Source organism: Astyanax mexicanus, chromosome 22, assembly GCF_023375975.1.
Source record: "Astyanax mexicanus isolate ESR-SI-001 chromosome 22, AstMex3_surface, whole genome shotgun sequence".
Lineage (NCBI taxonomy): Eukaryota > Metazoa > Chordata > Actinopteri > Characiformes > Acestrorhamphidae > Astyanax > Astyanax mexicanus.
Genome location: NC_064429.1, coordinates 31,566,003 through 31,590,678, shown reverse-complemented (window position 1 = coordinate 31,590,678; position 24,676 = coordinate 31,566,003). Strand labels below are relative to the sequence as shown.

The 24,676-nt window shown below is 36.6% G+C and overlaps 1 protein-coding gene across 3 annotated transcripts in view; it reads right to left on the bottom strand.

Moving 5' to 3' along the window:
- Positions 1 to 24,676, bottom strand: part of ksr2 (kinase suppressor of ras 2) — a 183,530-nt gene that overhangs the window by 86,974 nt on the left and 71,880 nt on the right. For all 3 annotated transcript variants that reach the window (XM_049470691.1, XM_022667280.2, XM_049470692.1), the window contains 2 exons: positions 21,526 to 21,704; positions 8,550 to 8,619 (listed from right to left, as the gene is read on the bottom strand). In XM_049470691.1, coding sequence (XP_049326648.1) covers positions 8,550 to 8,619; positions 21,526 to 21,704 — 249 coding nt within the window. The remainder of the gene's footprint in view (positions 1 to 8,549; positions 8,620 to 21,525; positions 21,705 to 24,676) is intronic.

Genomic DNA, 24,676 nt, shown 5'->3' with positions numbered 1-24,676 from the left:
AAATTGAAAACCTCTGGAATATAATCAAGAGGAAGATGGATGATCACAAACCATCAAACCAAACTGAACTGCTTATGAATTTTTACACCAGGAGTAAAGCAGCATAAAGTTATCCAAAAGCAGTGTGTAAGACTGGTGATTAAAAACCTGGGTTATTGCACCAAATATTAATTTTTGAAATCTTAAAACTTTATGTGAACTTGAAACTAATATGAACTAGTTTTCTTTGCATTATTTGAGGTCTGAAAGCTCTGCATCTTTTTTGTTATTTCAGCCATTTCTCATTTTCTGCAAATAAATTCTCTAAATGACAATATTTTTATTTGGAATTTGGGAGAAATGTTGTCTGTAGTTTATAGAATAAAACCACAATGGTAATTTTACTCAAACATAAACCCATAAATAACAAAATCAGAGAAACTGAAGTTGCATGGTGCATTTATATATATATATATATATATATATATATATATATATATATATAGAGAGAGAGAGAGAGAGAGAGAGAGAGAGAGAGAGAGAGCCCCAGTATAGGCTTTTGGGAAACAGGTGCTCAAAATTGGCGTTCTTAAATTTGTTCATAAATCTCTAAGATCTTTTGTTTTCTGGAAACGCTCTAAAAGTCAGGGGTGAGCTTTACTGATTTATTGAAGTTTATACTGCTTAAACCTTAAAAGCAGAACATCATACTCTATCTATCTGATCTATCTGAGAAAGTGGGGCGATACGAGGCTGACTGAGATACACATTTCAGTCAGAAAGATCTGTTTTGACCTTTTGACTGCAATTTTCATCCTCCAGCGATGAAGGAGCTGAATGTGTGGAAGAGGCGAGTCGTATTTATCCAATAACCTTTTCATTGAGAGACGAGCTCGACGCAGAGATAGAGACGCAGTCCTGCTCCAATATTCAATACAGAGTAATTTAATTGTGAGTCAGCGTCAGGCATTCAATCTCGCCTGAACGAACGCTCAGCTGGTGCGACTGGTGAATATATATATAAATATATATATAACATATATATATATTAAACAGGGCAGAAGCCATACGGCTACATCAGCGGCGCGGGAGATATGCGTTTAAAAGAGATATGAGGCTTATAGAGCAGCGGGCCCCCAGCCGTCAGTCTGTCCGTATCAGAAGCCGTATCGACGATGTGCTCGGTAATAAAAAAAAGGCCATTGAGAAGAAGAGCTGGAGTTCTCAAGCATGAACCGACACTGACAGCTAATGGAACATGACTAATGGCTTCTGACAGAACTGAAATGTCTTCATTTAGGCTGGGTTGCATTGTATCGTAAAAAAAAAGAAAAAAAAGAAATAAAGCGAAGGCAGATCCATCCCGTCGCCCACATCTCCACACTTAAGATCTGTTTAAATTAAAGTTAGAAGTGGAATGACTGAGGCACTCACGCTCTTTTATTTGACCTCATATAAAAGCTTTTTGGTTTAAAAGCACTTTACATAATAATAAGGGTTTTGGACAATGAAACTGAAACACCTGGTTTTAAACCACAATAATTTATTGTGGTGACGGACAGTTCTGGTGGAAACAGGAGAGTTGAGGTGCACATTTGAGGAATTCTGCGTGATTTGATCAGCCGTGGTTTTATGTTTTTTGGATACAATCCGGGTTAGCACCCGAACATCCCTTTCAGACAGCTTCCTCTTACAGCGTCCACAGTTAATCCTGTTGGATGTGGTTGGTCCTTCTTGGTGGTGTGCTGACATTACCCTGGATACCGTGGCTCTTGATGCATCACAAAGACTTGCTGTCTTGGTCACAGATGCGCCAGCAAGACGTGCACCAACAATTTGTCCTCTTTTGAACTCTGGTGTGTCACCCATAATGTTCAAGATTCAAAGATTCAAAGAGTTTATTGTCATATGTACAGTACAGAAACGGGTTTCAGTGTACAATGAAATTCTTTCTTTGCTCTTCGCCAAGAATGCCAAATAGAAGATAGAAAAAGTGCAAAAAAATACAATAAGGTTATAAATATTAAACTAATTGTCAAAGACATAAAAAAATAAAAGTTACTTAAGCAAAGAAATGTATAAAAAAAGTGCAAGTGCGAAATAATGCAGTTATGGACATTAACTATATATATTAAAAAAAGATTAACAGTAACACAATGTTGTGTGCATTGCAATATTTAGAGCAGAACTGTGCTCTTACCCTGCTAATTGAACCTCCACACTCTGCTCTTACTGGTGTAATAATGTGCAATTAATAAAGATTGGCCACCAGGCTGCTTCAATTTAGCCATGAAACCTAAAATCCCACACTAAAATGAGACAGGTGTTTCAGTTTCATTGTCCAACCCCTATATACATTTATGACATTTTAAAAAAAGCAAGTCCATTTATTCCTTTGATTGTCTCTCAAGAAAGTCTTTATTTTAAGGAAATGGTTGACTGCTATTTTTTTATTAAAAAAAAAAAGATATTTATAACACAAAAAAAAACAGATAATAAACCATGATAATGGCACTCCTTCCTGTTACTGGAACTGACCCCTGTTCCTGGCACTCACTCCTGTTACTTTTTATGTTTTGAGTAACAGGAATGAAAGTAACAGGAATGAGTTTTTAGCATAGAATTAGCAAAAACATTAAAAATAGCTAAATGGCGGCTATGCTAATAGCAGATTTTTCCAAAATCTGTATTTTAAAATAAACAAATAAGATTTAAGAAATAATTCAGGTAACAGGACTGAGTGTTGAGATTGATCTCCTCAGTCATTGTTACAATAAGATCAAATATACAGAAAAACTAATGAGGGAATTAATTTAAGTTAATTTTGGTCTTCCCATGATCTTCAGAAGAACCAGCTGATGATGTCACTTCCTGTTGTAGATGTGATGCAGATGTAGAATGTTCCAGATGTTTCAGATGATCAGGGTAATGTGTTACGGTAACAGGACTGAGTGAAACCCAGGGACACTAAACTAAAATGTATTTTTATTTTATTTTAACTTAAATATTATGGATTGTTTATGATATATATATAATTTTATTTAACAACAATGCAAAAAAATTCACTGAAGGATTTTAATAATATAAATATTTCATGGTAAAGTTTATACTTAGTGTATATACTTAGTTATACTTACTTATAGTGTGGACAGGTAGCAAATGCTATTTTTTCAGTGCTCTAAGTAGTTTTTATTAATGTTTTTAATTACTACGGTACCACTTTAAAATAAGACTACCTTTATAAAGGGTTTATAAATGGTTTACAATTAGTTTATTAATGGTTACTAATTAGGTTGTAAATGCCTTAAAAATCATTAATAATCAGTTATAACAACATACATAGAAAGGGCAACAATGCCCTGTTGTTTGATAAATAGTGAACCCACAGCCATCTATACTGTTGCCCTTTCTAATTGTGTGTTATAACTGAGTGTTAAACCATTTATAAACCCTTTGTAAAGGTTGCCTTTTTTTAAAGTGGTACCATTTTGCGTGCACATTAAAAGCTATGTTTATAACATGTTATACGTCAATACCAAGAAACTCAGTCCCTGCTTGTAGACTTGTATAATGACTAAAACAGCTTCCAGCTTATAAACACACCCTAAATAATCCTATAAATATATTTTTAACCACTCATTAATTATTATTATACTTGTCTTGAATATAATGTTAGTTATAGTCAATTGTAATGTATTATAACAGGTCTTTGTGGGCTCTAAGTAAAGTGACAGACTTTCATTGCGGGACTAGATTTTTAACGATAGATATAAACTATTTTAACATGTGTATCATAAGCACAGTTTATAATGTATTATGATCACAAGTCATAATGCTTAATAAACATGGCTATAGTGGGTTATACATTTTTATAAATATTTATAGCCATGTTGTTTAATGCCTTATGAATGCATTATAATATATTATGAATGTAGTCATAGAGTCTAATAAAGATGACATTCATAGAAAGTGTTACCAAACTTTCTTTATATTTACTCCAATTAAGCATTATGACCACGTCCTTATTTCATTAACCATGTGATTAAAGAAAAAAAAAGAAAGAAATCCAGCCAGCTAACATTCAGATAACTTAAATTATACCACAGTTAGTGCCGACCCTGCAATGTGATTGGCTGAGAGGTGTTATATGAGTGCCATTGTCAGCAGGTAATGCACTGTAACCGAAGCTCTCCATGTATGCAGCGCTTACAAACCAAACAGCACAGCTACAAACAGAGCAGCAATGGAACTATTTTAACTTGCAGAGTTTTTATAACCAAACAGATCCTATTTTCTCGTCCTTAAATTTTTCAATAAACTGCGATAATAGAACTGGTGTACATTTGCAATAATACACTCGAGGTTTATGCTATAACGTGTAATATTGGCACTGCTGCTATAGCACGAACCTCAAGTGTATTATTGCTTAATTTGTTTCTTTTGTTCCATTTTAGGGATGCTCCATAATAAACATTTTTAGCCAAAACTGATTAAAATGAAATTTTGTCTCAAAACCAAATACAGAACACTTTTTTTTCAAGGTTTCATTAACTTTTTGACACTTTTTCCTATTGCATGAATTAATTAACATAAATGTATTCCGAAAAAGCAATTGAAAAACTGCGACCTAAAACTATTTACTGAATACTGATCATTTTAACATCCCAACATCCCAACAGACACACCAACAAAGTACAATATACTTATATACTATACAATATATAAGAAAAAAAAATTGTGTGTGATTTGGTCAGGTCATCAAAAAAGTGTCAATGTTTAATATAAATGTGAGGGAAATTGAAATATTTTTTAAAAAATATATTAATATATATTAATGTGCTCAAACCAATGCATGTAAAACAACATGAATAATTTTGGATACACTTCATGTACGTCTTTTATCGCAACTCAGTGTCCAATTTCCTCCACAAAAAAATGTTGGTTATTTAACTTATTTGGATTTTTTAATTGGTATGTTCACCTTAACAATTTTGATTGCCAAATATTCACTGAATTCATAAGACATTCATCATGGGTATATTTGACACAATGTAAAGAACAACTGTCAAATTCACATTGTGTCAAAAAGTAAAGAAAAAAAATAAAATAAAGATACACAAATATTTTTACAATATTTGTAAAGGGCGAAAAAGCTTGAGGCTTAACTCTTAAAACTTTATGAATATTGAATTCTTTTCTTCACATTATTTGAGGTCTGAAAGCTCTACATCTTTTTTTGTTATTTCGGCCATTTCTCATTTTCTGCAAATAAATGCTCTAGTCTAAATTACAATATATTTATATTTTTATTTGGAATTTGGGAGAAATTTCTGTATTTTATAGAATAAAACAAGGATGTTCATGTTACTCTTTAAACAGTAGCACTTAAAAATAAGACTTAAGGGTTTATAAATGGTTTACAATTAGTTTATTAATGGTTACTAATTAGGTTGTATTCCGAAAAAGCAACTGAAAAACTACAACATAAAAAAAATCACCGAAAACTGATCATTTTAACACTGAAAAGGAAAAAATTGTGATTTGATGGCTTTTGATGACTCAAAAAAGTGTCTTTGTTTAGTATAAAATATTTGGTTCTTTTTATTATTTGGACATTTTAATAGGTATATTCACCTTAACAATTTTGGTTGCAAAATATTCACTGAATTCATAGGATATTCATCATGGATATATATTGACAATCCAGAAACTCAACTGCCAAACCTTTAATTGAAGTTTCGAGCTCTGGAGAAAAATAAGAGTTAAAAATGATGAGTTTATTTGATTTTAACAAATTACAAACCTAGTCTAAATGACAATATTTTTATATTTTTATTTGGAATTTGGGAGAAATGTCTGTATTTTATAGAATAAAACAAGGATGTTTATTTTACTCTTTAAACGGTACCACTTTAAAATAAGACTACCTTTATAAAGGGTTTATAAATGGTTTACAATTAGTTTATTAATGGTTACTAATTAGGTTGTAAATGCCTTAAAAATCATTAATAATCAGTTATAACACATACGAAGAAAGGGCAATAGTATAGATGGCTGTGGTTTCATTATTTGGCCAACAACAGGTCATTGTTTCCCTTTCTATGTATGCGTTATAACTGATTATTAAAGATTTTAAGGCCTTTTCAACCTAATTAGTAACTATTAATAAACTAATTTATAAACCCTTTATAAAGGTAGTCTTATTTTAAAGCGGTACCCTTTAAACATATACCGGTACCGCTTTAAAATAAGACTACCTTTATAAAGGGTTTATAAATGGTTTACAATTAGTTTATTAATGGCTACTAATTAGGTTGTAAATGCCTTAAAAATCATTAAGAATCTGTTATAACGCATACAGTGTACATAGAAAGGGCAGCAATATAGATGGCTGTGGGTTCACTTTTTGGCCAACAATAGGGTATTGTTGCCTTTTCTATGTATGTGTTATAACTGATTATTAAAAATTTTAAGGCCTTTACAACCTAATTAGTAACTATTAATAAACGAATTTATAAACCCTTTATAAAGGAAGTCTTATTTTTAAGTGGTACCCTTTAAACATATACCTATAAATAGCAAAATCAGAGAAACTGATTCAGAAACTGAAGTTGCCTGAAGGATGCAGATCAAATGTAAATGTAATTAATTACGTAATTAAATAATAATGACATTTAAAAGGTACAGCTCAGCTGATGCATTAACCCCTCGTCGTCTGAGGGGTTAAACTCTGTTAAACAGCACTTATTCCTCCGTCTGTTTCTCGGCAGATTTCCGTACGTCATGCGTCTGCGGCTTCACTGAGAGACGGGTGGCATTTGGGAGAATGGAGGATTCAGTTCATGCGCAGACGGTCAAGGCAACCAGACAACCACTCACTTTAATTGGTCTGACATTTTTAAATACTCTAACACACACATTTACACTTACACAGATGAGTATGCACACACACACACAGTGACATAAATGAACACATAGTTCCACTTCACAGATTTGCTTGAGTGATAAATGCTATTACTGTATTTATCCATCAGCACAGACTGTACAAAAATATTAATCCTCTGTGATTGGTCGATGTGCTCACAATGTGCTTAGTTAACCTCAGCATGGCATGTTTAGTGGCTTCTGATTGGTGCATTAGGACTCTATGACACTTGTATGCAACCCCATATCTGGGTAACACTTTATTTTAAGGAACACAATTTAGGCGCTTATTAATGTCTTATTATTCGCTTACTAAAGCCTTAATAAGACATTTGTAAATGGTTTATTCACTACTTATTAGGCTTTATTCTGTGTGCTTTATTATAAGTGTTATTGGTGCTTAATTAGGGGTCTGTGATTGATTAAATATATGTATTCAGTTCTTTTTAGTCTCTAATTAGTGATGAACAGAAGCTCCAGCACAGCCGTAACCTTACCAAACTCACATAGATCAAACTGCTGCCAATTATAATAACACTACTAACATGTAGAATTAGCTAGTAGTTAATGCTTAATAATCTGCTTATAACAGGGTGCTGACATAACTGTTTATTGTGCACTATAAGAGCTAATACAGCCATTATAAATGATACATTTCCACATAACAGACCCCTAATTAAGCACCAATACACCGAATACACAGAATAAAGCCTATTAAGTAGTGAATAAATCATTTACTAATGTCTAATTAAGGCTTTATTAAGCAAATAATGAGACATGATTAAACACCTAATTTGTGTTCCTTAAAATAAAGTGTTACCCATATATAGAAATTCAGTTCAGAATGTGAAGCTCATATATTATATAGATGTATTAAACACAGAGTGATCTATTTTAAGCGTTTATTTCTTTTATAGTTGATGATGATTATGGTTTACAGCCAATGAAAAACCAAAATCAGTGTCTCAGAAAATAAGAATATTGTATAGAGGATAAAATACCAATTGGTACTTTTGTCAGTGTGGGCAGTGTGCCAAGTCCTGCTGGAAAATGAAATCCACATCTCCATTAAAGTTTTCAGAAGAGGGATGCATGAAGTGCTGTAAGATTTTCTGGCAAAATCTTCTGCACTGACATTAGACTTGATAATAAAACACAGTGGATCAACACCAGCAGATGACATGGCTCTCCAAACCAAAACACGCAAAATGTACTTTTCCCGTCGTTACGATAGCAAAGAACACACTGACATGCCCTAAAATCAAGCCTGAAGGTCGCAAAAATGGGGCCCAATGTAAATCTGCCAGTTTCATGATGAATGGATCAACAGTAATGTTCCAGAACAGATTGAAATCCAATCTTTTTACACTGACACTTTCATTAAAAGTAAAGAATTTCTTTTCAATACATTTTACGTACACAAGATAGAAAGTTTTAGCGTGACGGCGACAAATTCCTAACAATGAGTCATCAATCCATCTCAAGAGGCTGAGTGAAGGACAGGTGGTCTGCAGGACTGCCCAGCGGTTCATTAGGGTCATCATTTAATGAGATTTTAACTCGGACTGAAGAAACACTTAATGGGCCGCATTAATTGCTGCATTTTGTGATTAGCATACAATTAAACATGGTTTAGAGGATGTTACCTGTGTTTAATGGAGTTGCCCAAGTCTCGGCGAGGGATCTGCGGGGACCAGCGAGGAACTGACAGTGTGTCTGAAAAAAAAGAGAGAGAGAGAGAAAGAGAGAGAGTGTGAGAGAGAGAGCGAGAGAGGGAAAAAAAGAAAAGTGCAGTTAGAACAGTAAAAAAGTGTATTTCTGAAGAAAATATAGAACACAGTGAAAGTGATTCTCTCTTTCAGGCAGTTGTCAACCCCAAGTGGTTGCTGTGGTATCCCTGCTGGTTGATATGATGTTGCTAAGTGGTTATAATGAAATTCCTAGTGAGTTTCTATAATGTTGTTAAGTAGTTTCATTGGAGGTTGCCAAGGAGTTGCTAAGCGGTTTCTACTGTATATGTATAGTATAGTGTTACCATGTGGTTGCTATAGTATTCAAGCTGGTTTATGTGAGATCCCAGGTGGTTTAAATTGTGTCGCTAACAGGTTGCTATGGTAACCCAAGTGATTGCTATGGTATTCCAGGTGGTTTCTGTATCCTCTGTATTCTGAACCTCACGGGTTGCTATGGTTTTGCTAAGTGGTTGCTGTGGTATCCCATGTGGTTGAGATGGTGTTGCTTACAGGATGCTATTGAACTCTGAACGGAAGGGTGGAAGAGCGGAAAAGTAGCAGGATAGAAAAACAGACGAGTGCAGAAGTTTTGGAAAGATTGAAATATTGAAGCCAGTAAAGCAAACAAATAACATCATCTTTAAAAAGCACATTCATCTCTGCATCCCTCATTAAAATCTAATGGAATAAAGTGGTTAATTATCAGATGATTACAGTCCGGACTGCACTGTAGAGTTTGTAATAAAGGGCAGAGAGCTTTTAACCTTTTAGAGCGGTATGGAAGTGTAAGCCATCAGCATCATTCTGCCAGGCTAAAATGCTGCAGTGTGTAAACAGGCCACAATTAGAGGGAATTATTCTAATCGCTGGTCTGCTGTCATCGCTCAGATGGAGGAAACCCAATAATATCTGAATAGAGGCCAGTTAGAGCGTAATTGTGTTTGTGTCCTGCAGCCCTGTTAGTTCAAAAGGACATTCATCTAATTGAAAGACAGTCTCTGGTCAATTACAGTCCATTAGTTTATGATTAAGAGCTTGAAGATGTAGAGAGATGGCATGGGGGCAGAGGAAACAAATAAACTCAAAAACACACCACAATCGTAAATCATAAATTAAAATGAAGAGAAAACTATTATTATTTTCACCTAAACGAACATTTTCATTAGAAGATATTTACAAAGTGCATTTTATAATTCCATTAAAACGTATTAAATATGGGCTACAATCCTACAGTATTTTAGAAGATTTCACAGCTGGATTTACGCGCAAAAGGCATGATTAATTATTAATACTTAATTAATTAATAATTAATACTCTTATTAATCATGGGTGTGGTTAATTTTGGCAGTAACGTGAAATAAACCTGAAATAATCAGTGTGCCAGTAGTTGTTCCCTTTAAGAGTAAACATGTCTATTATACACAACAGCTGCAGAGCTCCAGCTCCCCCTGTTACTGTTTGTTTGCATCTGGTCTGTTTTGTATAAATACCCCTCTCTAACACTCTGTTCCCTGCCGAGTATTGAACTTAGTTATCTTGCTCTTCTACAACGTGTTTCCTTTGTTTATTTTCCTTTGTTACTGATTTTTTTTGCCTTGTCCTCTCTTTTGTTTACTACTGTTGCTGACTCACTTTTGTTTTTTTTGACTACTCGTTTGTCTTGTCCCTTTATTGCTGGATTTTCTGTGTTTGACCCTGTTTTGCCTGACTACACTCTGGTATGTTGTTTATATTTGCTTATTTGCCTTACTGTTACTGACCCTGCCTGTCCCTTACTACTTCTTTAAATCTAGTCCCTTTGTTAATAAACTGTCCGGCCTGTGTAATATTCAATAATATTAATGCAGAATTTCCACAGAATCCATTTTTATTATATTTTATTGGTCTTTTAAACAAATATTAAACAGTATGCTTTAGTTATTACCCACAATAACTGCTACGTCTAAAGGTCAGAGTCCTCTCCACTGAAATTCCTAGTGACTGAATCTGTCGCTGTGTATTTTCACAGCTTTATATGAGTCTGAAAGCCAGCGCGTCTCTGCTGACCCCGCCTTTCTGCTCTGCTGACCCTGTACACACAGCCAGGAGAAAGCAGCGAGGCTTCAGATAAAACAGGACCGGATGTGGGGTCACTCTGCTGCATCAGTTTCTTTATCCCCCGGTACACACAGAGTGATGACGTGTGACACAGATCTTTCATACTGAGACCTGATAAAGCTGATCCAGGATCAGGAAGACTGGTTCATAGTTCTGCTTTTTGGAAAATAATAGAAAATGATACAAAAATAAGAATGCAAAATGTTTTCCATCTGAAGCAGGGCTGTGATATATCGTATCGTACACAATAATATCGCCAACATTTTTGAATATTGAATATAACAATATTATACCCAGAAATATTTGATCAATCACTTTGTTTTCTCATCTGTTCATTTTTTATTTCTTTAAATCGGGGCAAAATATGTGGCTTTTTGAGATCTTTTATCTGCTTCATGTTGTCAGACAGGTTCTATCTAAGGGATTTCTTGATTCTACAGGTCTGGTAGTAATCAGGCCTGGTTCTGGCTAGTGAAATTTAACTTAGCTTTTCAAAATAATGTGGAAAGCTGAGTTAATTTTGCGTTAATTTCTAAAGGATGTGCACAACCAACGCTCCAAACGAATGCAGGATATTCAAGGCAGCCATCTTGCTTATGCAAATGCCTATTTATCAGCATTTGGGCACCACTCGGGACACATTTACTAAGGGGATCCTCCACTGCTAATGAAAAAAAAGCAGAACTGGCTCTTCCTCAGCCTCTGCTTCCTGTCTCCAGCCTTCTGTACTGGTGTTTCCTAAATCACATTACATCCACTAATTAAATCCCCAGCAGCCAATGAGGTCATTAGGTGGAGTGGCGCTGGCTGGGTTTGGAGAAGCGGGTCAGTGTGAGAAGAGTGGCGTGACGGAAGGAGACATCCGGAAAGAGGACACGGCGAGCGGGGACGTTACTGACCGCTCCTCTTATTACTTACGAGAATTCATAAAGGATGGAAACCCTGCAGTCAATCTATTCATTACTGTGTGAGCTTCATCTCTCTCTCTTTTTCTCTCCGTAATGAATTTCAAACTGCAGAGCTTTTCCTTTTCTAATTACTGGCTTCCCCACATTGGATCCACATTAATACTTAATGCTGCAGAAGTACAATATGTACAGGACCAGACTATGAAGGAACACAGAATAAGGAATCATGTAGTAACTTAAAAGTGTTAAACAAACCAAAAAAACAAAAAAGCACCAAAAAACTGTGGTGCTTTCTGTTAACTTGTGCTTTCTGAGGCAGGTAACTCTATTGAATCTATCCTATACAATAGAGGGAACTCTTCCATTCCACTTTCCTTTCTTGAGGTGGTCCTGATGAGTGCCAGTTTTATTATAGTGTTTGATGGTCTTTGGCCTAATTTGGTCCCATTTCACCCCTTGGTGCCACCCTTCTGTTTTGCGTGTGCACACCAATGGGTAGGGGTGTCCCAATTTGTTTTAGGCTTGTTAGCTATTTATACAGAGATTTTTTTAGAGGCACACTATAAATCGAGGGCTATGAGAATCACTGGTAGGATGGCAACACAAAGTGATGCTTAGCACAATTTTACCACAGTTTTGTATAGTTTCAAAGTTTTATGGAAGAATTCATCATAACAAGCATAAACAATATAGCTAGTAGCTAGCCAGTAGCTAGCTTGTCAACTAAAGTTCCCGTTCCACCTTAAATGGTGCATCAGACGGCAGAACCTGAAGCATTTAAGGCGGAACCGAAAAATAAAATAAAGTAGAAAGCTAATAAAAGCTAACTTCAGCTCCTCCTTCACAAAAAAATTAAGAAATGGACAAGATTTAATCTTGTCTATTTCTTTTTGAAGATATAAGATGCCCTGAAGTTAACTAGTAAACCAGCAGCAGTTGGGTTACTGAACTTTAGCGATCCTGATTTACCAGGTATTTGAAGGGTTGTCCCAATTCTTAGGGTGGAGAACTTCATTTCTTCCACTTGTAACTCTGTTCCAAGGAAAAGGGTTACACTTAAAGGTGTAGGGCCAAGGGGGGTACTTTTAAAGCATTTTTCTTTACTTGGTTGAGTAGTTCTTGAGTATTCACTGTATACCTGTAACTCTACCTCTTCACAACTTTACAACTGATGCTCTCAAACACTTTATTAAGAGACAAGAAATTCAAGTAGTTAAATCTTGATGAGTTCAGCACAGCTGTTAACTGAAAGCCTGAATTCCAGGTGACTCTACCTCATAAATCTGACTGAGAAAATCCAGCAGAGATGTGCAAAACTGTCTGTATCTAAGCAAGAGTTGCTACTTTGAAGAATTTAAAATATAAAACATATTCTGGTTTGTTTAACTCTTTTTGGTTTACAAAATAATTCAGTGTATTTTTCTTCATGGGTGCAACTACTTGTTTGATAATGAGTGGATTTGCTTGTTTGCGTAATAAAGTGAGAGACAGAAAGAGAGAGAGAGAGAGAGAGAAAGAGAGAGCAATTAAAGCAAAATGTTACATGGATGATGACTATTTGGACGTGTAAAATGCACAATCCTACAATCCTCCTTACACTTGATACATAGATACATAATACAACATAATACAAATGCCTGACTTGCTTCTTTCCATGGCAACCACTTAATGATATTTTCTGTTCCAGGGTTAGATAAGGAAATATGAAATATTTAAAGCAGAATTTAAGCTACCGGGCTAACTCTGCAGTAATTTTCACTCTAAAGGACATGCTTTACACATGCATTTTTGGACAAGGTTTGGAAGTTTGGGATCATGCAACATTCAAGTTCAAATATGTAAATACAAATACAAATGTAAAAATTATTTATACCATTTCATGGGAAAACACTATAGAAATGAAACTTGGGTATAATTTAGAGCAATCAGATTACATCCTGTACAGCAGTATAGCTTTTCTGTCCTCTGAAAATACAGAAACTCAACACACAGACATTAACGTCTAAATAGCTGCAACACAAGTGAGTACAGCTCACAGTGAACATGCCCAAATTGTGCACAATTGTGGCTCCTAATTGTGTTATTGTCCTTCATTGGTATCATGTGACTCATTTCAGGTGTGAACGGGAAGCAGAGCTGTTAAATTTGGTGTTTTGGCTACAATTTTCTCACACTGACTCCTGAATATCAAACATGCCACCTCATGACAAAGAACTCTCTGAGAACTTTATAGAAGTTTTATTGCTAACAGGCTTAAACTGAGCTACAGCATGGTGGCCATGGTCTTACAGTAGTGGTTTTCCAGGACAGGTTCTACTCAGAACAGATGTTGAGTCTACATATTCAGCATCATAAATAATAGATTTATTTCGATAGTGTTGTCCCGTGAAAAGATTTAATAGAATATTTGCTAAATAAATGTGAGGTGTGTACTTACTTTTCTTGGGTATTTAATTGTATATACATATTTGAACTTGATCGTTGCATGATCCCAAACTTCCAAAACGTGTCCAAAAATGCATGTGTAAAGCATGTCCTTCAGAGCGCAAATTATGATGCTTCCTAACCATAGAAATGCAAATTCTTGTATAATTCTGCTTTAAATATTTCATATTTCAGTGATTCACATCCACTAGAGTTTTATCTAGCGTGACCTGCGAATGCAGATGGAAGAAGCTGCATTGTATTAAAATACAAAGCATGTAAAGCATTTAACTTAAATTGTTTCTTTTAGAAAAGCAAGCAAAGCTAATTAAGTTGAATTAAAGGAACTGAGCTTCAGTGCAGAACATAATCTGTGCCTAGAAAGCATCAGCAGAACAATGAGAACGAGCTCTAAAACTAAAACTCAGAGTAATTGCTGGAAAACAGCATTATGCAACGCCTGTCTGCAGTGTATTCAATAACGAAATTGAATATGGTTATATTGTGCGTCGTATTTTAATACAAACCAGGTTTTCTTTGTTTTCTTTAGTTAATGCATTGTTAAATGTGGTGTCTCCCTGATACTTGAGCTTATGTGTGCTTTTCTCTTTCAGATGTCTTTTTAATACTTTCAGCTCCGGCACAAAAACAAGAGATTTGCCGCTTTAAAGCAGAAACATTAGCTATTCAGAAGCACTATCAAACTGGCCAGAGTTTAGAAGACAAATCCTGTAAGTGAAAAAAAAAAATAACGCAGGGTCTGTGGGGATGAAACGGATTACAGCGAGACAAAGAGAGAGAAAGAGAGAGAGAAAGAACGACAGAGCAGGTATTGTGATCATTCGATTTGAGTTAAAAAGGAAACAGTGGTTAATACAGAGCTTTACCTGGCATCGTCTCACTCATACACACACACACACACACACACACACTCACAGCAGGTGTGTGTGTGTTGTTTTTTTTAGCTGACGGCTTCAAAGGAACCAGTTTGTGGATATGACTTAAAACAGGCTCCTTTCCACCAATCAGACACAGAGACTGCACCACAGCAATGTGTTCTGGCTAGGCATCATACATAACATTTTTATACAATTTATTTCTCTACAAAAGGCTCAAATCAGACAAATCTCCATCTGTACCAACCAACAGTCATGTCTAATTAACCTCAATTAATGTCCTGCCAATAGAAGTGCAGGAAATATTTAAATATACTGTATAGAAATATCACAATATTATGTTTTGCAACACTAAAGAAGTTCTCAACAAATACTAAATGTATTAATTTTTAATGAAGAGTTTACATGTGTACAAAAAATTTGGTGTGAATAAACAGTGGTTCGTTAAATGTTGTGTTTTAACCCCTCCCACTAAATGTTGTAATTTGTTGTTCCATTGTTGCATATGAAGTAAACTTTATTTTTATTCAGATCTATTTCATTGTATATTATTGGGTAACGCTTCAACACTAAGACTAAAAAACAAACAAAGGAATAATAAACACAAACAAATAAAAAAAGTAAAATAAGCAAACAAAGAAACACAAACTTAAGAAAAAATCAGCAGGACTGAGGATAAAACAAAAAGCAAGAGCAGGTTTTTACAAGACAAAAAACAAACAACACGCATGTGTTAGATTATACAAACTGGGAAACAAGGTACACCTGGGGAAGGAAATGAGAGGGCAGGTAACAAACAGGACATGATGGAACACTAATGACTGGGTGGACCTAGGGCGGAGATAAGACAGACACAAAACTAAGCAGCACATGGCAAGGAAAACAAAACAGACCACCAAAACACAACAGCACAATCTACAGCGGTTGGACAATGAAACTGAAACACCTGGTTTTAGAGCACATTGAATTCTGCCGTGATTTGATCAGCCGTGGTTTTATTATTTTTGGATACAATCCGGGTTAGCACCCGAACATCCCTTTCAGACAGCTTCTTCTTACAGCGTCCACAGTTAATCCTGTTGGATGTGGTTGGTCCTTTTTGGTGGTATGCTGACGTTACCCTGGATACCGTGGCTCTTGATACATCAAAAAGACTTGCTGTCTTGGTCACAGATGCGCCAGCAAGACGTGCACCAACAATTTGTCCTCTTTTGAACTCTGGTATGTCACCCATAATGTTGTGTGCATTGTAATATTTAGAGCAGAACTGCTAATTGAACCTTCACACTCTTGCTGCTCTTACTGGTGCAATAATGTGCAATTAATGAAGATTGGCCACCAGGCTGCTCCAATTTAGCCATGAAACCTCCCACACTAAAATGACAGGTGTTTCAGTTTCATTGTCCAACCCCTGTATATACAAAATTATCAGTTTCTGTGATTTTACCATTTATAGGTACACTTTGTCCATTTTAAATGGTTGGACTATATGACTTTTTTTTCTATTTGAAAGTTCTTACATGTATCTTATCTGCTGACTTGCCAAGGACAGTAGATACAGATCCCTCACTCAGACGAAGTCTGCTGGCTGGCTAATCCTGCAATAATATGTTTCTTTTAAATGGTTGGAATTCTCTAATTGATCTTGAATTGCCCAAATGATTGTTCTGAAAGACTATACATGATGTATTATCAGGCTTTATTATAGGCTATGCATCAAGGTCCAAGCATCGAGTTATGACAATATTTTTGCCATCAATAAGCTCAATAAAGCCCTGCATATCTATTCTGACATGGAGCATGTGCAGGGACACGCAGCAGACCTCACTGGAGCCTGATGACACTCTCATCACTGGTTAATGCCACGGCGTCCAGCCCAAAGCCCCAGAGCTCCACGGAGAGCCGGCCTAATGCCATTACCGCTGCTGTCCCCCAGCCCAATGAAATTATTCATCCGCCCGGAGCTCGCCGCCTATCACAAATTCATCTAAATCACCGGCTTTTATGAAAGAGCTCTGTACCCTGCTCTGCTGGAATTCGTTTTGGGCTGGAAATTGTTAACGATGTTACCAGGGCTGCTGGAGATCGGACTCAAATGTCATGACATGAACAACAATTCCCCCGCAGGATCGAACTGAACAAACCACCAAACAGAAGAAAAACTAACGCCAGCCGTATCAGTGAGCTACAGCAGGATTCGGGGATTAGCACAGTGTTTTATTCTGGTTAAACCTACAAATTGAAACCTTTTTACGGCTTCTGGTGAAGGATATGCCAAAAAAAAGACGCAGGATAGGCTTCCACAGGGCATAAAACCTCATCCTGTTCAGGGATTAAATTGATCTTCCACGTACAAGCAGAGCATTAAATCATAGGATCCTCTAGGAATGAGTGTTTTAATGTGTTCTTACGATTCAGCGATCGGCTACAATGAAGAAAGACAACTTACACAACTTACGCATCACTGCCCAGAACATTCAAATAGGTGCAGTACAACAGTTCCAGGGGAGGTTTAAGACTACACTGAGAATACACTTCCTATATCATTGAAAAGTTACTTTATTTCAGTAATTCAGTTCAAAATGTGAAACTCACATTTTATACAGATGTATTAAACACATTAGAGTGATCTATTTTAAGCATTTATTTATTTTGTTGTTGATTATTATGGCTTTCAGCCAATGAAAAAAAACAAATATCAGTGTCTCAGAAAATCTGAATATTATATAACGCCAATTGGTACTTTTGTCAGTGTGGGCAGTGTGCCAAGTCCTGCTGGAAAATGAAATCCGCATCTCCATAAAAGTTGTCAGCAGCAGAGGGAAGCATGAAGTGCTGTAAGATTTTGCGGGAAAACAAACCTGCACTGACTTTAGACTTGATAATAAAACACAGTGGATCAACACCAGCAGATGACAGACATGTCTCTCCAAACCATCACTGATTGGTGGAAACTTCACACTAGACCTCAAGCAGTTTGGACTGTGTGTCTCTCCACTCTTCCTCCAGACTCTGCTCCCGTGATTTACAAATGAAATGTAAAATTTACTGATGATCAGTGATGGTTTGGAGAGTCATGTCTGTCATCTGCTGGTGTTGATCCACTGTGTTTTATTATCAAGTCTAAAGTCAGTGCAGTTTTGTTTTCCCACAAAATCTTACAGCACTTCATGCTGAACCTCTGCTACTGACAACTTTTATGGAGATGTGGATTTCATTTTCCAGCAGGACTTGGCACACACACTGCTTTTGGATAACTTTATGCTGCTTTACTCCTGGTGCAAAAATTCAAGCAGTTCAGTTTGGTGGTTTGATGGTTTGTGATCATCCATCCGTCCATCCATTCCTCTTGATTATATTCCAGAGGTTTTCAATTTGGTAAAATCAAAGAAACTCATTATTTTTAAGTGGTCTCTTATTTTTTTCCAGAGCTGTTTCAATGATATATATTTTTTTTTTTTTGAGATGCACCTGTATCAAATTTTACAGTACATATGAGAAATTTGCTTGACTACACAAATACGGCCAGAGAAACACTCACACACACACACACACACACACTTTAGGCCCAAACTCCGTCTATTTGGATGCAGATCATTTGTCAGACGACCAGACAAGATGGAATGTGTCTCTATCAGTCAAAACTCTGGAATCAGCAGCGCTCGATATTTCCTCCACCATCTGCAGCCCGAAACCTGCACGTCCACGTCTGGCAACGCTCCTACCGTGTCACTCCCAGCCCTCCCACATCACCAACCGCGGTCTCATTATCAATCTAATAGGCCCTGCTTAGAGGCCCTGACGCAGCCGTCTGCCTGGGCGGTATGCGCCGGCACGCTGCCGCTGCTGCCACTGCTGCCGGACATGCCGGGATACGGACGAGCTCGGGCTGTGCTCTCTCTCTCTCTCTCATTTGGCACAGTGAGTGAGGGAGCTGTGCCGTGAATAAGGAAGAGAGATGAATGGCAGAGTCTAAATATGTCAGTCTCGTCCGCGATACGTCATCGGACATCTGTCAGAGCTAGCATCGCTAGGAATAACACTGGCAAGCCCTGCTGAAGCTGTGCTGCTCGGCTTCTGAAGACTTCAGGGGTAAAACAGTTATGGGAGAAGTTAATAATGCAGCAAATAATGTTGTTTTAAATATGTTGTACTTAAATTATATTATTAGGAATGCATGCACTGAATATCTGGCAACCAAACTTAGAATAATGAATAATTTGATGCGAAAAATAACTAGTTTATTTCAAGGCATTTTAAGCAGCAGCGATTCCTCTAAAACATCTGGCCTGTGAGGTTGTTTTTAACTATAATGAACGATAATAATGCAAAAAATAATAATAAAATGCTTCTCTGGCGAGCTTTTGTTTACAATCCTCCCCCGTCTCTCTCTGTTTCGCTTGGCGTGACCTCAGTTTTCGTTTTTCGCTTTCGTTTTACCACCCCTTCTTTGGCTCCCTAGCTCCTTATAAGGGTTTTTTTTTCCAAGGCTGTGTCCCAATTCACTAGTCAGGGTAGTGGTAGTGTATTGGACCGCGACCCTGAGGACACGGGTTCAATCCAGCATAAGGAGCAATGTATTTGTTTAATTACTTTTTTCCTTTTTTCTTGGGTTTACCTGCTTTGACATCAACTTTTCTGCAATTGGGTTCAACAACCCTCTGGGCTGGAGAGCTACTAGTCTGTAGCACTCCATCCCATTAAACTTCTTCATTTTCCAAAACAGATTTATTTTTGTTGCCCGCCACTTAATGGCTTGGAATATATCTGGCCCCCAGCCAAACTTAATTGCAGACCCCTGATATAAGGTTCGGATTTTTTAAGCAGCTGCTTAAAACCACTTCACATTTTACTTGCTTCCTGCAACAGCTGGTCCAGAGAAGGTCCTATTCTTATGGCAATACTTTGTCTACAGGGACTAGACATCATGTTTGTGTGTGTGTGTGTGTGTGTGTGTGTGTGTGCATATGCACATCTGTTTAAAGCAATCAACCAATCACTAATCAAAAAGATGAAGGGTCAAATTTATACAATTATGCATGCCTGATTACGTCTGCAATATTTTAGCACATGATCTCAGTAACAGCCAATCACAGTTGATATGTTAATGAGCTCGAAGCAAAGCTCCAAACACCTGTTCAGGTGTCAAATAAACCAAAGAACTTTGAATTAGAATCAGAGCTAAACAGCTAAAAAGTGTTGATTTGGTAAAATACAGATTTTTCAAAAAATAAAAAAGTTGATATTGGATACACAATGTGGACAAAAGTATTGGGACACCTTCTCATCGTATCTTCTGGAATTTATTATAAAATAAAGTATTAAAAAGAGTTTATCCTGCTTTTGTTGAAGTAACTGTCCATGAAAAGGCTTTTCTGCTGGATTTTGGAGCCTTGCTGTGAGGATTTGATTGCATTCAGCAACTAGAACCCCATCTAATCCCCAACTCATCCAGAAACTACTGATGCACCACTATCATACTGCCCTCTCTGCAGAGCATCTACCACCAGAGAGTCCTCAGGAGAGCTGCCTCCATCCTCAAAGACTCTACCCACCCCCAGCATGGACTGTTCACTCTTCTGCCTTCAGGCCGGAGGTACAGAAGTGTGAAATGCAAAACCACCAGGCTAAAGAACTCCTTCTTCCCCACTGCTACCAGACTCTTGAACCTACCTCAGAAATAACCATTCACCTTACTCTCTACACGTTTATATGTCAAGGACATTTTACAGAGACACATGCTCACTTTACTGCAAAATTTTATAATTGCACTGCTGAACCTTTTACACTTTTATCATATTCCACTGCTGTAGATAACATGTACTTACTTGTAAATAATATCCATACCCCATTACTGTTTTCATGTATATATTTCCATCGTGGATGTAAAGTTAACACTAATTAATATTTATATTTTGTTTTTTGTTCTTTCTTTATTGTATATTTTCTATTTTTATCTTTATGCGGCATACTTGGCGAGGGGCAAAGAAAGAATTTCATTGTACGAGGAAACTTGTTTCTTACTGTGCACATGACAATAAACTCTTTGAACTGTTGAACTTTGAACTATTACTGTCACTACACTCAGTGGAGGCCTTCTACTAAAGTGTGTGGCATTTGCTGTGAGGATTTAATTGCATTTAGCAACAGGGGTTTTAGTGAGGTCAGGATGTTGGTGGATGATCACCAGCCCAAATCATGTTCCAGTTCCAGTACAACACAGTTCCACTGCTTTACAGCCCACGGCTCATTGGACATGAGACAAATTCCTGAATTTCATGACTTTTGGTAGTGGATTGTAGCATATAATATATATTATATCTATTCTAAAATAATATACTGCTATAGAACATAAACAACCTTTTATACTCAGCAAATTAAGTTCTAATTTAGAAATCCTTACAACCAAGCTGAGATACAATAAAGTAAAAAAAGTAAAAAAAAAAAAAAGTTTCTTCCTGAAAATTAAACTCTAAATTTTATGCTAAAAACATTCAGAATATTATTTTATTTAGAATTCTGCATCAACACCAGCAGGCAGAGGCTGAAAGGTGGGATACGTACTGGCGGTGGGCACCTCAGTGGCATGCACCGGGGGCGTGGAGGGCACCAGGCTGGGGAAGAAGAAGGAGCGGAGCGAGTGATCCGAGTGTAGAGGAGAGCGCTGAGTCGGCAGGTTCTCGCAGCTTCCTGCCACACTGCTGTGGATCTTGAGGTTCAGGGGCTTGGCCTTCTTTTTGGCTCTGTGAAGAAAAAAAAAAGAGAAATAAAGAAATTAAATAGATCAATAAAACAGGAGCGAATTAAACAACTGTAGAAAACATTAATAGTGATTTTTTTTCTCAAAGTGAAGCCTTTACAGGTGTAGCACCTCCGCTGGCTGGTTGCAGGATGACGTACAGCTCCACCCATCTCATTTTCTCGTCTCATTTTTCTCCAGTGTCCAACAATTCAAACCATTAATCTGCTGTATATAAGGCGCACTTAAAATCCTTTCATTTTCCCAAAATCTGATAGTAAGCCCTATAAAATCTGGTGCACCTTATGTATGAATTTTACCAGTCAGGTATTAAGCAGCAGTAAATGCACTCCGCTGAAGTACTAGTTCTAGAGTTATACAGGAGATATTCAGTTTAGTTCCCCAGCAGTATTAGCATTAGCCGCTAACCATGCTAAGCGCTAGCTCTTTCGGTGTTCAGAGGTGAGTATTATTGGCCTGTAGTCTGCGTGTTTACCCTGTTAAAACAAGCTTTATGGGTTGTAGTCTGCTGCTAACCCCAGCTAGCACTGCTGGAGCAGCAGTAATTAGCATTACCCGCTAACTGTGCTAAGCGCTAGCACTTTCGGTGTTCAGAGGTGAGTATTATTGGCCTGTAGTCTGCGTGTTTACCCTGTTAAAACAAGCTTTATGGGTTGTAGTCTGCTGCTAACCCCGGCTAGCACTGCTGGAGCAGCAGTAATTAGCATTAGCCGCTAACTGTGCTAAGCGCAAGCTCTTTCACTGTTCAGAGGTGAGTATTATTGGCCTGTAGTCTGCGTGTTTACCCTGTTAAAACAAGCTTTGTGGGATGAACCGCTAGCTTATATCGACCTAGTTTATTGGAAGAATATATTGGAAATGATACGTATATATTTATATATATATATATATATATATATATATATATTGAGAAATATTTAAGTATGCTGTAAATATAATAACAGATTTATGTACTTACTTAAAATATATTAAAAGTACATTAATATTATGCTTTCATCAATTGTTTGAAAGAAAACTTTAATCATACTTTTTATAAAAATGTACAATATAGTGTATTTAAAAAAATAGATTACTAAGACTACTAAGTTCACTTTTAGTTTAATATAATTCAATATACTTCTAAAATACTTCTTTCGAAATATATTTTTGTACATTTTTAGCGAAGTGTGCTAAAAACAACTGTTACAGTAGTCCAGTAGTCTGAATGTTTACCGTGCTAAAACAAGCTACGTGGAATGAACTGCAAGCTAATATCAGCCTAGCTTAACGGAAGACTCGGGTTCCTCAGGGTTCCTCTGTCGGGTGGCTTAGCATTAATGCTAATGCTGCTACACCCAGCCTCAGTGGAAATCTGGAAATCTAAGCTTACTGTAACAAAATAAACAGTTTTCAAAAGAGAAATCTGTGTTGATTAAGCTCCAGTGCTCGTTTGACTTTACCGTTTTGCTTACTTAGCTTATCATTAGCTGAATTAGAAGGAAAACATGGCGACACCCCTGTTCCTTACTAGTGTTGCATAATGTATCTTATTATCTGGTGCGTCTTACATGCGAAAATAAACCAGAAAATAGATGTTTATTGATAGTCCGCCTCATAATCTGGTGTGCTTTTTAGTGCGGAAAATACAGCACTTGGCTCTAACAAGTAATTTTATATTAATATTAAATAGAGAAACATTTAATAAACAGGTAATAACTGTTAGAATGTAAATTGTTAGTTACATAAAGACGATTAAACATGCAACTACAATCTCAGTACATTCCCTTCAAACTCAGCTTAAAAACAAACTGTCCTCAACCTCAAATCACCTTCTAAATGTCTCCTAATCAACAAACCGAGCTCTAAAAAAGACAACCAGAGAAGGTGAATCTCCCAAACACACTGATAATGAGATCTAGGACATTCTGCACCTCACGCCCAAGCTTTTGTGGTCACCCTGAAGCAAGGGTCAAGCAGCATTCAGACGCACTACAGCTAACGTGGTCCTGCTGGGAAGCTCCAGCTGAAGAACACAGACGTCTTCATGTTAATAAGCCGCCTGGCTCTCGGCATCTCAGTAAGAAGCTCATTTAGATGCTATAGTGCAGTTGATGCCTCAGGGGTGCTGTTCCACCAAATGAGTCCCACAAACCCGCGTCGGCTTAAGTCTCGAACCGAAAACACAGGAAACGAAGCGAACGAGCTACAGGTTATCAGGGTTTCTCTCTAAAGGCTCGCTCAGCAATTTAGATAAAACCCGCATTACGCCACTGCAGACAAATTACAGCCGTTTATCTTCACAGTTATAAACAGGCTGACAATGAAAGCGGGCCCGAGATACACCCCTGCTGAACTCCGCCTGCCTAAATAGATACCTTTCTTTATTTTCCATATAGAAATTTTTCTCTTTCTGTCTTTGTCGCTTAGCTGCATGTTCACCATGTTGCACATGGTTATACACACAAAAAATGGGTTATCTAAATTCCTATTACTTTTGTACTTCATTATTGTAAGTCGCTTTGGACAAAAGCGTCTGCCAAATGAAATGTAATGTAATGTAATGTAACAAGTAGCAGACACACATATGTACACACACATATACACACACTGGAGTGCTTGTCTTGCGATATATTGATAAAATCATATATTGATAATATCATATGATCCATAGTAAAAAAAAAAAAAAGGAGATTAAAGTATACTAAGCATTATTATTATTATTTTTATTAATTAAGCTTGAACTGTATGAAAATAAAAAATTACAATTTTAAATATACTTAAGTAACTTACATATTTTAAACATACTACCTCATGTACAGTATGTTACCACTGGTAAAAATATGTATATATTCTTAATTGTACTTAAAACATTGTATTAAGAAATGTCTAAGTATGCTGTAAATATACTAACAGATTTATGAACTTACTTAAAATATATTAAAAGTACATTAATATTATGCTAAAAGTAAACTTTGA